General features: G+C 51.7%; 1 protein-coding gene and 1 pseudogene across 2 annotated transcripts; one reads left to right on the top strand and one right to left on the bottom strand.

Annotated features, from left to right (window-relative positions):
* Nucleotides 1–8,665: 8,665 nt before the first annotated feature.
* LOC120600465 (uncharacterized) lies at nt 8,666–8,781 on the top strand (annotated as a pseudogene).
* Nucleotides 8,782–9,191: 410 nt separating this feature from the next.
* LOC120600148 (CMRF35-like molecule 1) lies at nt 9,192–13,482 on the bottom strand. Of its 2 annotated transcripts, none has more exons than XM_039859476.1 (3): nt 13,127–13,482; nt 11,663–11,795; nt 9,192–10,096 (listed from the first exon to the last, which is right to left on the bottom strand). In XM_039859476.1, the coding sequence occupies exons 1-3, from the start codon at nt 13,416–13,418 to the stop codon at nt 9,952–9,954; spliced, it is 570 nt and encodes a 189-aa protein (XP_039715410.1). In that variant the 5' UTR covers nt 13,419–13,482; the 3' UTR covers nt 9,192–9,951. The 2 variants fall into 2 exon arrangements, with proteins under 2 accessions (XP_039715410.1, XP_039715411.1); XM_039859477.1 differs by having other exon boundaries at nt 9,193–10,096; nt 11,663–11,726.
* Between the last annotated feature and the right edge of the window lie 1,435 nt (nt 13,483–14,917).

The raw sequence follows: 14,917 nt of genomic DNA, 5'->3' as shown, positions 1-14,917 counted from the left end.
ACACGCGCATGTGAGGCTCTCCAAGGTCACGGTGAAGGTGAGGTTTGAGGATGGCCCCCGAAGGACACACGGCCACTCCTCACTTCTCTCTCTGACCTTGGGGTCTCTGCAATAGTCACCGTCTGTAGCAAACATGGATATTTGCACCAAATTTTGCTATTTTCTGTGAACCCCTCCTCATATCGACACTGCGTGCTCAGGGATCCCCCGACAGTGCCCGTCACGATGCTGAGGGCCACTCAGAGACAGAGAGCCTGGAAGACACAGCTGGTCACAGCTCCCCACCAGATGGCCTGGGCTAGGGGTGTCCTGGGATGTGGGCCCCTCAGGGCCCTCGGAGTCCAGAGGCCATGACAGGGACACGCCTTCCCTCAGACCAGGCAAGAGGATAAGGGGCGAGTAGCTCCCTTGTCACAGAGGTGGCACAGGGGAGGGTGTCCATGGAGACAAGAGGCCGGATGAATAAAAACTGTGGGCATGTGCACGTGTGTGTGTGTGTGTGTGTGTGTGTGTGAGAGAGAGAGAGAGAGAGATGGATGTGCCAAGACCTCATCTCTGACTGTGATTAAGGTGACAATCACAGGCTCCCTCTCACCAAAGCTGCTCTGTCTGGCGCAATGGACGAGACTCACCTGCTCTGTGCTGAGGCAGCTGCGGGCCACTCGTGGAAGCTTCCCTACGTCCCCTCCTCCCTCCCAGGTCCTCCTTCCCCTCGGGGCACCCCTGCGCCCAGCCCTTCCTGTCTCCCACTCAGGGCAGAGCTCCCCGCCCAGGCACAGCCCTGCTCCCCAGGGCTCAGGAGAAGGAGCAGGGCTGCAGACAGCCATGCAGCCCCAACCCTCAGGGTCATTTCTGCAGCACAGACGTCCCCTGCAGCAGCGCCAGGCCCTAGGTGTCGACAAGGTGGAGCCTCCTCCCAGAGGTCCAATTTCTGTGTCCCCACTTCTGCTTTTCTGGGCCTCTCTGCTTCCTTGTCCTGTCTGGTTTGGGGTCCAGCGTCGGAGCTGGTCGGCGTGCGGGATGCTTAGGGAGAGAAGGTCCCCTGGCTCTCGGTGCCCTTGGCTTCTCTCAGTCCCACTGACTGGACAGGGCCAGGTCCCTCGGACGGGGTTGCTCTCCTTCCCCATGGGCCACAGCTGCTCCTCTCACTGTGTCACAAATGTCCCCACACGGCAGAGCCAAGCGGGGACATCTGCTCTTCAGTGGGGCATCCCCACCTCTATGGAATGTCACTTCCTTGTGGTCAAAGTGTATAGTCCTGGGGGTGAAGGCCAGACCTTTGTGCCCTCTCTGGCTTCGGCGATGACCACAGAGATGCGATGCTCTCCCAGTCTTCAGCCTCAGGCATCCATGGGGAGCGCTGCCCCCATGGGACTCCCAACTCTGCTTCTTGCACAGGTTGGTGGCACCTCAGATGCCTTCGGAGGTCTCATCTTGCTTCTGGGGTCCCGTCCAGGTTGCAGCCTCCTCTCCTCGTGTATCTTCCTGTGCCCCAGACACAGACATGGAGCAGCCGTATGCCAACCCTCTGCCTGCCTCACGCTTCACACTTCCTGCTTCTGAAAGTCACCTCTGCTGTGAGGTTCAGGACAGCGGACTGAGGACAGGCAAGGAGAAGTGTGAAGATGCTGAATGGGAAGCTAGGGGCTCTGGGAAGCTGAAGCTGCCCCCCTCCATCCAGGGGCACAGAGAGAGCGGCCGTAGGACCAGAGGGCCATCTGCCCAAAGGCACTGGCCACAGCGACGACCAGGGGCCTCTTCGAGGTGCAGAGATGGGGACGGTCTTTCCCAAGAGGTGGGGTCAGGTCTGTCCTAACTCAGATAGGCTCGTTCTCATGACACGATGGCCTCAGGGTCAGTGTACCCTGGAACGGGAGGGAGGCCTATTTAATACCTCTCCCCGGTTATGCCAGCTTCTCGGCCTCGTCCCACACAGCCCAGGCCCGTCGATTTCCCCCTAAATGCTCGCTCCCCAGATCTGCTCCCCTTCCACACTATTCCATCACGATCGAGGGCAAAATCTCCCCCACGTTGCTGGGACCCGAATCCCGTAATCCGAGATCCCTCTCTCTGTCAGTCCCCAGAAGTCCTTACTCTAACTCTCTCTCCTTGGCCCTATCCTCCCTGGCCCCCCAATATTGCAAGAGTCCCCTCTCCTTTCGATACCACGGTGACATCCCTCTTCCTCCTAATTCCCCTCACGCCCTCTCTCTTCTCATCAGCAAGAGAGCGCTTCAGCAGAAGTCCTTGGGGCTCACCATCACTCCTTGCCCCGTACCCCGCAAATAAAACCACTCTCCTTGCTTGGCCTGTGCACCCCAAGTGGACCCAACCCCTACCCCAGGGAGGCCCTACGTTCTCGCCACAGTGCTCCTCCCTCCCCAGGCCTGAGCACCTGCTGCCCCTCTCCCTGGCTCCCTTCCCCAGCTCTTCTCACTGCTTGCCTCTTCTTGTCCTTTAGCTTGCCCTTGGATGTCACCTCCTCAGAAAGGCCTCCCTGACCACCCTTCCCAGGGGTCACCCTGCCTGTCTCGATCGCTGATCCCTGCTTATTTCTTCTATAGTTCAGCAAACATCGTTTTGTTGTTGTTTTGGTGGTTTCTATCCATCTCCCCACTAGGATATAGCTTATATCAGAGTGGCATTTGGGGTCTGTTTTATTCATCCCGGAATGACCCCGTGCCCAATGCATGCAGCATATGACAAATAGTCAGCTAATGATCGATATTTGCTGAATTTGGCTTTAAGTGAATGAGTGATTGAGGGAATGATTAGGGATTGAATTGGCTGCAGAGACTGTCCCTTAGGCAACTGTGGTCCCACTATATTAGATGTCGACCTCCAGATAACAAGTTCCCCCAAAAACGTAGTGGCTGAAAACAATTATTATCTCACACTTCCTGAGAGTCACAAATCGGAGTGCTGACCTGTGTGCGTGACCCAAGAGAGAGCAAGAGGCAATATATTTTGTGACCTATCCCTAGAATTCATACACCATCGCTTCTGCCATAGCTGTGGATGGCACAGGGCCACCCTGATACAGTGTGGAAGGTGCCCACAGGAAGGCATGAATATCTGATCTGAGTGGTGACAACAAAAAAATATTCACTTCCTAAAATTTTACTGAGCTGTATATTTATGACTTGTATAACTCTCTGTTTGTACATTATACTTCAATAAAAAAATTTAAAAACCAAAACATGAAATGACACCTCTGAAAGTTTGCTTGAATTTTTTGTTTGTTTGTTTTGGTTATCGTTTATTGGTCTTTTTTCACATAACAAAGAGTTTATATATATTAATCTCTCCTCCTCCCAATTACCTTGCCAACAGATCAGAGAGTAAACCAACTGGCCAGGAGCATATTATACGTGATGGTGTCAGGATCTGGACCCAGAATTCTCTGGCGTGACTGCTCAAGGGCCTTTCGCCATACCATGCTTCCAAAAGGCAGAAAGTGGCCAACAGACAGCAAAATGGAGAAGTAAGAGACAGAATGAGAGGGTTCGTTAAGCAGCTGGTGCCATGGTAACCCAAACTGAGAAATCTGCCAGCAATCACTCTCCAATCACCAGCGCCTCTCCCGTCTCTCTGACTTCCCCAGTGCATCTTCCTTCAGAAGCAGTTTCTGCCAGCTCCTGGCTGTGCCAATAGGTTGGAAGATCCAACAGTTGGACGGTGCACAAGCAAGAGTAATTTGGGAATATTCATTTGGCTTTAGGTTTGAGTACGTATCGTGATGGTTAACTTTATGTGTCAGTGAACTTGACTGGCTATGGTGCCCAGATTAAACATTATTTTGAGGTGTGTCTATGAGAATGTTTCTGGATGAGATCAGCGTCTGACTTGGTGGATTCAGTAAAGTAGGGCGCCCTCCCTAGGGCGATGAGCATCATCCAATTCATTAAGGGCATGAATAGAACGACAGGCAGAGGAGGAAGAAATTCACCCCTTCCGGCCTGATTGTTTCAGCTGGAACATGGATCTTTTCCTGTCCTTGGCACTCTTGCTTCTCAGACCTTCGAACTTAGACTGAATTACACAATCAGCTTTCTTGGGTTTCCAGTTTACAGGCAGCAGATGGTGGTACTCCTCTGCGGTGGCTGAGAAATGACTGCTTGAGATTTATTACTTGTAGGAAATTACTGTTTGACTACCGCCATGGGAACAAAAGGCTTTTGATCATAGGGACATAACATTCTGATAACAAGATTTCTGCTTCTGTACTCCCCGCTTGCACACCCCGATCTACAGGTTGACAGGTAGTGAATAGGAGAAAAATAGACCTTTGTGTTCAGACAGAATGAGGAATGGGATTTAGGGCTTAAAAACCCTGTACCTCCACCTATCGGGGCTGTTTAATTTGGGGTCTGCGTACTCCTGGCAGACCCAGCTGGCTGAATAAAGAGTGTGATTCCTATAACTCACTGATTTCTGGTGGTCCGTGTGTCTTTCGGGGGCTGGCGGCTACAACACCTCATCCTCCATAACTGCATGAGCCAATTCCTTATCTCTATCTATCTATCTATCTATCTATCTATCTATCTATCTATCTATCGTGTATATAAAATCTCTCCATAAATTCTATATATAAATCATAAGGAATTAGCTCATGATACAGGTATATGTGTACATATCTTGGTTCTGTTTCTCTGGAGAACCCGGACTTGCGTACGTGTGTACTTGACCCTGGGGGAATTTACTTCTTCAGCTCTCAAGCCTAACACAGGACGATCCATGTGAGGACTCAACAAGACCCAAAAACCTCACCAGCTTGGCTCTTCCGCTCACCTGCAGAGTGACCTTCCCACAGATATTTCCTAGAGTTGATAAAATATTTGTAGTTCAAAGAGCTGCCATAGAGAGACATAGAGTAAAAAGCCTAAGAAGCCACAGGCTGAGCATCAAATAGCAGAGGACCATCCTTAGAGCGAATCGGGTCTCTCTTTTGCAAGAGACAAGATGATTAAGCCAAGATAAAGTTCAAGCCAAATGTTATTGTCTTTTCCTGAGCTGGAATCAGAAGTATCTGCTTTATTCCTTTCTGGCTTTCGAGGTCTCTCTGAGGTCCAGAAAAGCCTGGGACACTTTTATTTCGAAGCTCTCAGCCTCTTGAAAAAAGAGAGATGTCAAAATAGGGTGACAAAAATTGTGGTATATTTTAAATGTGTAAAGTTCACAACTAAACTTTTTGATACACAAATGGTCATGAAATATAATTAACTGGACTTCAAAAAGATGATTATTGCATTAAAAATTTAACTTAGTGGTGATTTGGTAGGAATAAAACACATGTATATAAATACATGACATAAATATTTCTGTCAACGCAGCTTTATGGACATTATCGTATAGATAACTTGATTTAGAGATAATGTTAAAGACTAGTTTTGAGGCTGTTCACTGGATGCTAGGCCCGGGCCAAACTGATATGGGACATCACTTGTAAAAAGAACCCTTGCAGAGTTCTTAATCTTTTTAATTAATCTAGTTAAGTTTTCTTCCCTCCTTTCTTTAGGAAAAAGGCCCTCTCCCTCAAATCCCGATAACTGCCCTGAAACTGGTAACTCAGATCCTCTGGCTATTGACAAAGGTCATCGGCCCATTGTTAGCAGAAATGGTGTTAGGCCAGACAGAGCCCTTAGAGTCTGAGAGGGGAGGGGACTTTAAGCCAAAGGTCCATTTTTTTTCTCTTTATGAAATGTATCAACCAAGCCTGTTTCTCTTTACTCTTTTAATAGGCAAATCAATAATAGAAATTAATAGATATATGATTTAAGTAACAAGTTTGTGTCTTCTGTTCCTTGTCTAGGGACTGAGGCAGCACTTCAGCAGGAAACCCAAGACCCCGCCCTGACTGAGGCGGAAAGGGAAAGAGCTCCATGAAACCCCTGTAGGCAGGGACTACGGCCATTCTCAGCAGGAAGCAGATACGGAAGAAAAGACCTCCTGTCCCTCAACATCCATACCTGTAATAAGGGGGTTCGCGGCTCTTAGAAAAGAGTTAGGCAGGAAAGTTAGGGGGTTTCGGGTCTGCCTGCAAAGACATCGAGGTCATCCTATCCTAGAAGGAGTCCACCCTAATCCACCCAACAATTAAGCAAGCCAGAAAGCATTTTTAGGCTAAAAGTAACTTCCACAAAGAATCAAGTAAGCAGAAAATTAGGTACCAGTTTAAGCCAGTCACTTGCAACTGCGCAACGAAGACCCCAACGACCTTCAACTCACCTGAGCTTCGTTATACCATCATTATAATACGATGCACGTGCCCAGACATTCATTAATATCATCATAACAGACTGAATTCTGGGAACGAATATGCGCAGAAAACAAATGATGAATCGCTGAGTCCTGTCAATCCTAATTGTCAATCCAGGAAGCCCACCCCCCTAAGAAAAGTCCACCCCACAGCAAATAGGGATAAAATCCTCTAATAAAGCTTTCCTTTTCTGCTGTATTTCGGTGTCTTGCTCAATTCTTCGTTCGAGACAGCAAGACCTTGGACAACGCGCTGGGAGAGGATCACCGCTCTCCAGTAACAAAACTGCAGACTCTCCCAGGACACTGAAAAACAGGCCCTGCCACCTCGCCACCCCCACTTCCTGCCTAGCTCTCTCAGCCCCGCCCCGTCTCCGTTTTCTCATCCCCCCCACCCCTGCCCTTTCTCAGACCTTTCCTTGCACTGATCACACTTAGTCCTTCAAAAACTGCTTCCCTTGTTCACGGGAAATAAGTGTTGATGGCTGTCACCATGCTAAGTCCCAAGCTAGCTGCATATGTCCATCAGAGGCGCTGGGTCTCTCTACCTCCCCCAGCAAGTGTAAAATCTGAAAGAGCCTTGTGGGTGCTACTTCAATAAGGTCGAAGCCTTGGACTGGAGTCAGATGCGTCTTCACCTTTCCCGCCTGGCTCGAACTCCTCCCGCGGCTGTCTTTAGGGCCTCTATCTATTCCCGTCTGAACTGTCCATTGGGCTCCAGACCCCTGGTTGTACTTGAGCACTGACTCTTGGCTCCCTAAATGTCCAAGTCCACATCTGGTTGGCCCTAAGGTAGACAAGGTGATTCTACTCACCTAGGCCAAGCTGATGAGCAGGATGGGGCCAGGGGTGTGGACCAGGCTCTGGGACTCAGCCTGAAGGGAAGGCCAGCAGGAGGCAATGGGCCGGGGTCAGGATACTGGAATCAGCCGGGAGGGACCCAGCACCTGAGAAGCAATCCTGTAGAGAAGAATTGTTTCGAAGTCCTTGGAGACGTCTGTAGTGGAGCTCTGAAAGTGGCCACTAACGCCATCTATTGGTGGCCAGAAGAACTGCCATGGGCGTGTGATGGTTGTTACTTTCTTACCCATGAGGTTAAGAAACAAATGCTTCTGTACAGGCTTTGGCATCGACCCCTCCATCTCCTCCAGGCTGGGACTTGAGGATAGTCTCCAGACTCTTGGAGAAAATATCTTTGGCTTTGAGTGAGATAAACTTGCGCTCAGGTTTGGACTTCTAGGGCCCTGTCCCCCGGGGTGACCTCTCCCGCTGGGCCTGACCTGAGGCACAGGAAGCTGGAGGCTCAGGGCATGATGTGGTAAATGCAAAATATATCTGAATTTGCATTTCTCATTCCTGTTCCCTGGGAAACAAATGCCCCTCCCGTTACTCGCCCACAGCAGACAGGCCTGACCGCTCTTCCCTAAATTACGGCACAGCCCTGACACCCATGTGAGTCTGAGTTCATGGCCAACTAGGTTTTCCAAGCAAGTCCTCCCCTTCATGAGTAGCTAATTTCCTGTGGCTGGCATGGGCGGTCGCGGGCCGAACAGGTAGGACTAGGCCTTCTCTGGACGGGACCAGCTACTTGCGGGGCCCAGTGCGAAATGAAAATGCCCTCATTCTAGAATATTAACATGTCTAAGATGGCGGCAACGAGCGTTTGACCAAGCCTGGGGTCCTGCTGAGCGCGGCGCCCAGCATGGCTGCATGGGGGTGCGCCTCCACGAAATAGGCCCTGTAGCGTGGAGGGGCAGATGCTGAGGCTGGGTCCAGGCCCGGGGGGCTCTGCTCTTCTAAGCCCCCAGCTCTTGGTCTGGCCTCATCAGACCCCAGAGGATGTCTCAGTAAATAAATTTCTTGCTTGTTTATTTTTTTTTCCTGCATTGGGAGGTTTCATATTTTCTGGGGTTTAGTGTGTGCGTCTTGTGGCGTGTGGTAATGTCAGTCTTGGCGCGGCATCTGCAGCCGACTCAATGTTCTTGCTCGCATGACCCCCTTCCCCATCCCTCCCCCATCCCCCATCCCTCTCCCCGCATCCCCATGGTGGGGCTGTTTGCTGCACAATGTGCTTAGCAATTACACAGAGCTGATGCTGCTTCTCCTGCCCTGGTTAGCTGTCCCTCTCTCTAGCGGCCTCCCTTTTCATTCATGAAGCTGCCCTGACATTAAAGTCTGGGGAGAAACTTGAGAGGAAGAATTGAGTTGTCCTTTTGTCTTTATGAAGCGGCTCCCTGATGTCCTCCTCCCTCCTCCACAATGAACCAACCAGCCATAAAAGGCTTACATCCAGATGGGGGCAATCCTAGTCTAGGGCTCTTTAAAAGGATAAGGAGGATATGGTTCCATAGTGTAGCGGTTAGCACGTCTGCTTTACATGTAGGAGGTTCTGGGTCCATGGTCCATGGTCTACGGCCATGCCACTCTGAACAAGCCTGATGTCTGACCTCGGAAGCTAAGCAGGGTTGGGCCTGGTTAGTACTTGGATGGGAGACTACCTAGGAAGATCAGGTGCCATAGGTATAAATAATAATTTTTTTAAAAAAAGATAAGGAGACACCTCCATTCTCTGTTCTAGCTCCAGCGTCTGATCAATGGATTCCTCCAGCCCCCCGCCGAAAAGCATGGGTATCTTCCTGTGCACCCCAAAATGAGAGTAGCGGCCACATTGAATACTCTCAAAAGAAGTAAAAACACTGATGCGTATTAACGGGATTATGGTGACGATGAGGGGATGTGCTATCAGTTTCAACTTCAGGTGTGCACGTCCAGGCGGCAAAGGACAGAGCTGGCACCAGAGTCCCCTTCTCCATAAGTGACAACAATGCAGCAGGGGTGTCGGAAACCAGCTGACCAAGTCAAACCAGGTCCCTGGATGGGGGAGCGGGGACTGAGAAAAAAGAGAAGACAGACAGGGTGCAGGAGGGAGAACAGATCTCACAACTGTCTCTCCCAGTTTATTTCTTAGGCTCCTTTTTATACATAATCTGTTCCTTTGTGTATCCCAAGATAACATAGTTAAAGTAACATCTCGAAGATCAAGGTACAATGGAAACTCCCTTCAACACTCCCTTCCACACGACATTCCCTTCGTAACTCCTGTTTCTAATCTTAATCTTCTTCCTCCTGGAATTCCTCAGAACCAGCCTTTTCCCTTTTATATGCAAGCCGGCCTCCCGAGATAGTCCATGCACTCCTTTGAATTTCGGGAGCTTTAGCTCCCTACACAGGGGAAGGATCGCTGGTGGATGCGGGTCTTCGTGGCGACTGGCACATCCTCAGGCTTTGGTCCAGTTTTTCTAGTCATGGGGTCTAGAATTTTGAAATCCATTATTGGCTGCAGCCCTGAGCCCCATGGAATGCAACAATGTCCATTACCACGGCAGGTGGCTCACAGACTAGAGATCAGAAATGGCCGCCAAGGACTTGGGCCCCAGGAGAAATACCTTTCGTCCTGGACTTCTGCTTGCATTTCCTGCTGTGTTGAAGCCTCAGGAAGAAGGAAGGATGGGGGGCTGCAGAGAAGGGGGAAACCAGAGCGAGTGCCAGAAGCCCAGGTATGATAATTATAGGTTCCCAAGGCCCACACTGCCTCTAGAACCACAGTCACTGCTGAGCACAGTCATTTCATCATAAAAATTTCTTTTTCTTCTCGGATCTCTCTCTCGAACAAGACACCTACGAACATCGGGGTTACCGAGTCTCATGAGCAGGCTGACTCCACCTCCCCGCAGAGCTCTGAGGCCTGTTCACCCAGAGGACAGCACCGAGCATGGCCAGAAACAAGGGTAGCTCTAGGAAGACCAGGAGCAGGAAGCGAACGTTGCTGAGCAGGGACCTGCGGGAGGGACACAATGACAGGAAACGAGCAACCCTACAGAACCCTTTTTCCCAATTCCAGCTAACTGTGACCAAGTCATGGGTTCCAATAACCTGTGTGAGGGCAACGACCACAGGCTGACGATGGCCTCCACTCCCCCAAAACCCTCTTTCCTCATTTCTTACAACGCCTACCCTTGCCTGCTCTGCTGGGAGGGAAATGACCAGGGTCCTTATGAGAAGAAGAGATGGGGACACAGACACACAAAGGGGAAACCATGGGAAGACACAGGCAGACGACGGCCATCTACAAGCCCACGACAGAGGCCCTGGAAGAAAGCAGCCCTGCCGACACATTGATTCAGACGTCCGGCCTCCAGAATTATCCAGACACAAATGCCTGTCGTTTAAGCCGCCCAGCCTGTGGCGCTTTGTTACGCGGCACGAGCTGACTGATGCAAGGACGGTCTCGTATTCATCACCAGTCACAGGAATTTGCAGAATAAATCCATCCATCGATTATTTAATTAACTCTGTTGGGTACGTAAGCGCCTGGAGGGCAGAGAGCTTGGTATTTTGTCCATCCTCCTATCCCATTGTATTCCTTAAATCGGTGATAGGTGTGAGCAGGTGCTCAGTCGTTTCTGTTGAATAAATGAATGAATTATCCATCCAATGCTGACCAAAGACCCGAACTGGTAATTACGTGTGGCTTCGATTGATAAGATGAGGAAAATCCTCAGTTTAGAGGCCAAATGGGAGAGGGGACAAGAGGGGTCCCTGGGGTACAAAGATCGGGGATCTTTCACTGGGATTCTGTGGGAAAGCCCAGCAGTAGGAGATCACAGCAGACCCAGAAACAAAGCCAAGAGGGCCAAGGAGAGCGGAGGGAGGGATGAAAGGGGCCTCTCGGCTTCCAAAAGCCCTTTGGCTGCCTGGCTGGGCAGGGCGCTGAGAAGCAGGGGCAGGGCTCGGTTTCTTCCTCTGTAAAATGGGACCATGTGCACCTGCCCATTCCTCCTCACAGGGTGGCCATCGGCAGGGTCGAAGCATCAGCAGAATAATGGACAGGAAAGTCCTCTGGGAGCTGCAGGTGCTCTAGCGAGGCGAGGGACCGTCAATATCACAGCTGTGGCCCTAACAGTAATTAGAGAAACAGGACTTCCCCAGGCCCTCCCTGTTCTCCAGAAACTTGGACCAAGAGCCATCCCTGAGGCCCCACGACCCCCAAACCCACACATGCACTGGCCATGCCAGCCGCCCTGACTGCCTGCTCGCCCATCTCCTGTACCCTGAGCTCCGGGGCGGACGCTCCATGTCTGTGTCTCTGGAGCTCAATGCAGTGTCAGGAACGTAGAAGATAACTCAGTGCAAACGAGATGGATGAGTGAATGAACCAACGAACCTGCAAACTGCACTAGCTCCAGGATACAAGATCCATGGGCTCCGAGGACACCGTGTGGCCTGAGAGCAAGTGGGAAGGGCCGCCGGCCTCCTGGCTGGGCCCTGGGACTGCAAAGGGTCCCGCATCGGAGGAGTTTGGGGCAAGGGGGCCACAGGGAACTACATATCCACACTGACTTACCTGTCAACGGAGTGGTGGCTGCTCACAGTCGGGGAGCCTGTAGTGCCTTCTGGGGTGACTGGTGCTGTGAACACGGTGGCGGTGATGGTGATGGTGGTGGCGGTGGTGGTGGTGGTTGATGCTGTAGTTGTTGCTTGGCATACAAACCAGATTACACTCTACTCTGCCTGCTAACCTGCCCGCAGCCTGCACATGGCTCCGAGCCTGTAGGGTGGGCTGCCCTGGCTGAGGAGCCTGGAGCAAAGCCGTGGGAAGGGGACCATGGTCTGGCCCACTCACTTCTCCCTGGCCGCTAGAAGACTCAGAGGCAAGTGGGGCTGGGCACAGGTCCAGGGAGGACATCAAGAAGGCCCTGGAAGGGTGAGGGGGCCCAGGATCGCCTCAGGTCAAGAGCAGCAGGAGCAACTGAACTTTAAACACTCCTGCTGCTTATGACAGGGCCTCGACCTCCGACTTCTTTATTTAGCAAGGACAAGAGCAAAATGAGGGCTTGCCAGATACCCAAGATCTGTGACATCTAAGGTCGGGACCAGGCATGAATACAATCACAATGATCAGGAAGAGCCTTGACTTTGGACAAGTTATTAAGCTTCCACAGTGGGGAGTTCCTTCTCAGAAACCCTGTGGGGATTCCATGAGACAGTGAATGTGCTGTGCTGTGCAGGTATAACAGACCTCACAGGCTGCAGGTGCGGTGGGGGCTCTGTTGACTGTGTGTCCCCTCCCCCCACGACCACCACCACAAGTGCCCTGTGAGCTGGTGCTGCCTGTCCGAGGGTCAGCAGAAGCAGAGCCCAACTGATACACTTGTTCAAACCAAGCTACTCCCAGGAGCGTCTGTATTCTAGAAGGATTTAGGAAGAGCTCGTCATTAAACCCAGATATATAAATGGCTCACGATGGGATTTCAGGCACCAGGAAGACAGCCCTTTGACCTCTGCGGACTTTCCAGACCTCAGGGATTAACCACAGCTCCCAGACTGTGCGGGGCCTCTTTCTCCCTGAGACTGGCCATGGAACAAGGGATGGGAGCAGCAGCTCTGAGTCCCAGCCCCAAACTCCACAAAGATCAGGCCACCAGGGCACCAGGGGTCCCAGGAAAGCATTGGAAGGAATTGGGGTCCTGGATCTCATGGAAGAGGGTCCCTTTGGCCACTGGGCTGAAACTGGGGCCATCACCCCGATCTCTGTGGGCAGTTGACTCGGACGCTGAGCTGCGCAGAGAAAAAACATCTACCCAGACAGGCTTGATCCCATCGTGGGGGAGCCCTGGGAGCCACGAGAGCATCCGAGAGAAGGCCTGCCCCTCTCGATCACAAACAGTCAGTCGGGGTCCATGAGACCTCAGGATTCGACACCCTCTGACAGTTCACGCTGAATGAGTTAAGTCACTGGAGAGGGACCTCAGGGACCAGGACAGAGCAGGCCCTGAACAGACACAGCCACACTTACACATACTCTTACCTGGGACGATGGTCACTTTAACAGTAACCCCAGGATCCACTCCGGTTCTCTCGATCCCACACCAGTAGGTGTCTGCATCGTCCAGCCTGAGCTCCTCCATGGTCACGGTGAACGTGAAGTTTCCCTGACTGTCCATGATGGACACACGGCCCTTCCTCACCTCCCGCTCTGATCCAGTGGTTTGAACAAGGATCTTGCAGCTACTCCAAGCAGCTCCTCGACACCACCACTTCCTGTGGGTCTTCCACTCTGGATCATAGCGACACGGCACAGTCAGGGAGCCCCGTTCCATGCCACTCACTTCCTCTGGACCCGTGATGGGATTTGAGCCTGGAAAACACAAATCGGGTACCTGTCACCTCCCCCTGAGGGCAGGGCCCAGCCTCCTGCACTGTGAGTAGCTCCAGTAAGTCCCAGGGCCTGAGGGGTTGAATGGAGTCAAGGAGGGATTAGTCTCCCACGGACAGACCTTTTGTCCTTCAAAATTCCACTGGGTCAAAGCCACAGGGAGACTCTCCTACGGGCAACTGCAGGTGTCAAAGAAAGAAAAATGTCGGCACTGGCCATTCACCCTTCCCCGCTGCCCACGGCCGATGCTTTCTCTGAATTCCCAGCCGTGCGCTTCTGCAAGCATCGCTGTGTTATACTGGCCTCAAACCAGTTCCCAGCTTGAGAAACCCTGCCCTAAAGCGAGCATGGGGTAGGGAAGGAAAATTCTCCCAGCGGACAAAGCTTCAAGCAGTGCTCTGAACGGGACGTGGCCAGGGGACGAGGCAGAACCAGAGGGACGAGGCAGAACCGCTCATGCTCATCGGAAAAGTCAGGGGAGCCGACGCTGTGTTCACAGTCGAACTTCCAATCCCGGTTTTCTCCGGAGCCCGTCAGGAGCTGCTGCATCTCTGCAAGTTCTCTGAGAAGCTCCCACCCGTTATCTCCAGTCTACACCTCTCCATCGAGGAGGGAGGGTCCCCGAGAGATCCACGGGAAGTCGCTCCGAATCGCTCACCTGCCCGTGCACACTTCAGCTGCCTCCTGAGAATCATGGCTGCTCGTCCACAGCCTATTGATATTCGATGGATAAATCCAACCCACAGAGGGAAAGTGATTTGGAGAAACGTGCTGGACTCTTCTCTGTGACGCAGAAGAGGTCTCACGAGGGGGTGGCAGTGGTGTTTACTTGACAGCACTGCTTTCTCACCTCTGCGTCCATGCAGTTAGGTTACCTCAAAATTCATGTTAGAGCCCTAACCTCCCATGTGATGATATCTGAAGATGGGGCCTTCAGGAGGCCATCCGGGTTGGGGGGGTCTCATGATGGCATTAGTGAGTGCCCTTAAGGAAGAGGCACCAGTCGGCTCACTCTCCCTCTTCTCTCTGTCTCTCTGTCTCTGTCTCTCTGTCTCTGTCTCTCTGTCTCTCTGTCTCTCTCTCTCTCTCTCTCTGTCTCTGTCTCTGTCTCTGTCTCTGTCTGTCTCTGTCTCTCTACCTCTCCCCTTTCTCCCCATATGCTCACATGTGCACAAGAAATTGCAATGGGGATGCAACCAGATCAGCCTGCACCTTGACCTTGGACCTCCTAGCCCTTAGAACTGTGCGAAAACAAATTCCTATTGTTTAAGCCAAGCGGTCTCCGCTCTTCTGCTTTCTGACTAATACACATATGTACCCCTTTTACCCGCGTGACATTCCAAATGGAGAGAACAGTAAGATGCTCATTTCCCCCGATAAATTTGTGCACGCAAATCTCCCTATCAGCGTTATCTCCAACATATATAGTGAATAAATCAATGG

The sequence above is a fragment of the Pteropus medius genome, unplaced genomic scaffold (genome assembly GCF_902729225.1).
Source record: "Pteropus medius unplaced genomic scaffold, Ma_sr-lr_union100, whole genome shotgun sequence".
NCBI classification, from domain to species: Eukaryota; Metazoa; Chordata; class Mammalia; order Chiroptera; family Pteropodidae; genus Pteropus; species Pteropus medius.
Note: the sequence above shows the minus strand (reverse complement) of the source record. Positions and strands in the feature narration are given on the sequence as shown.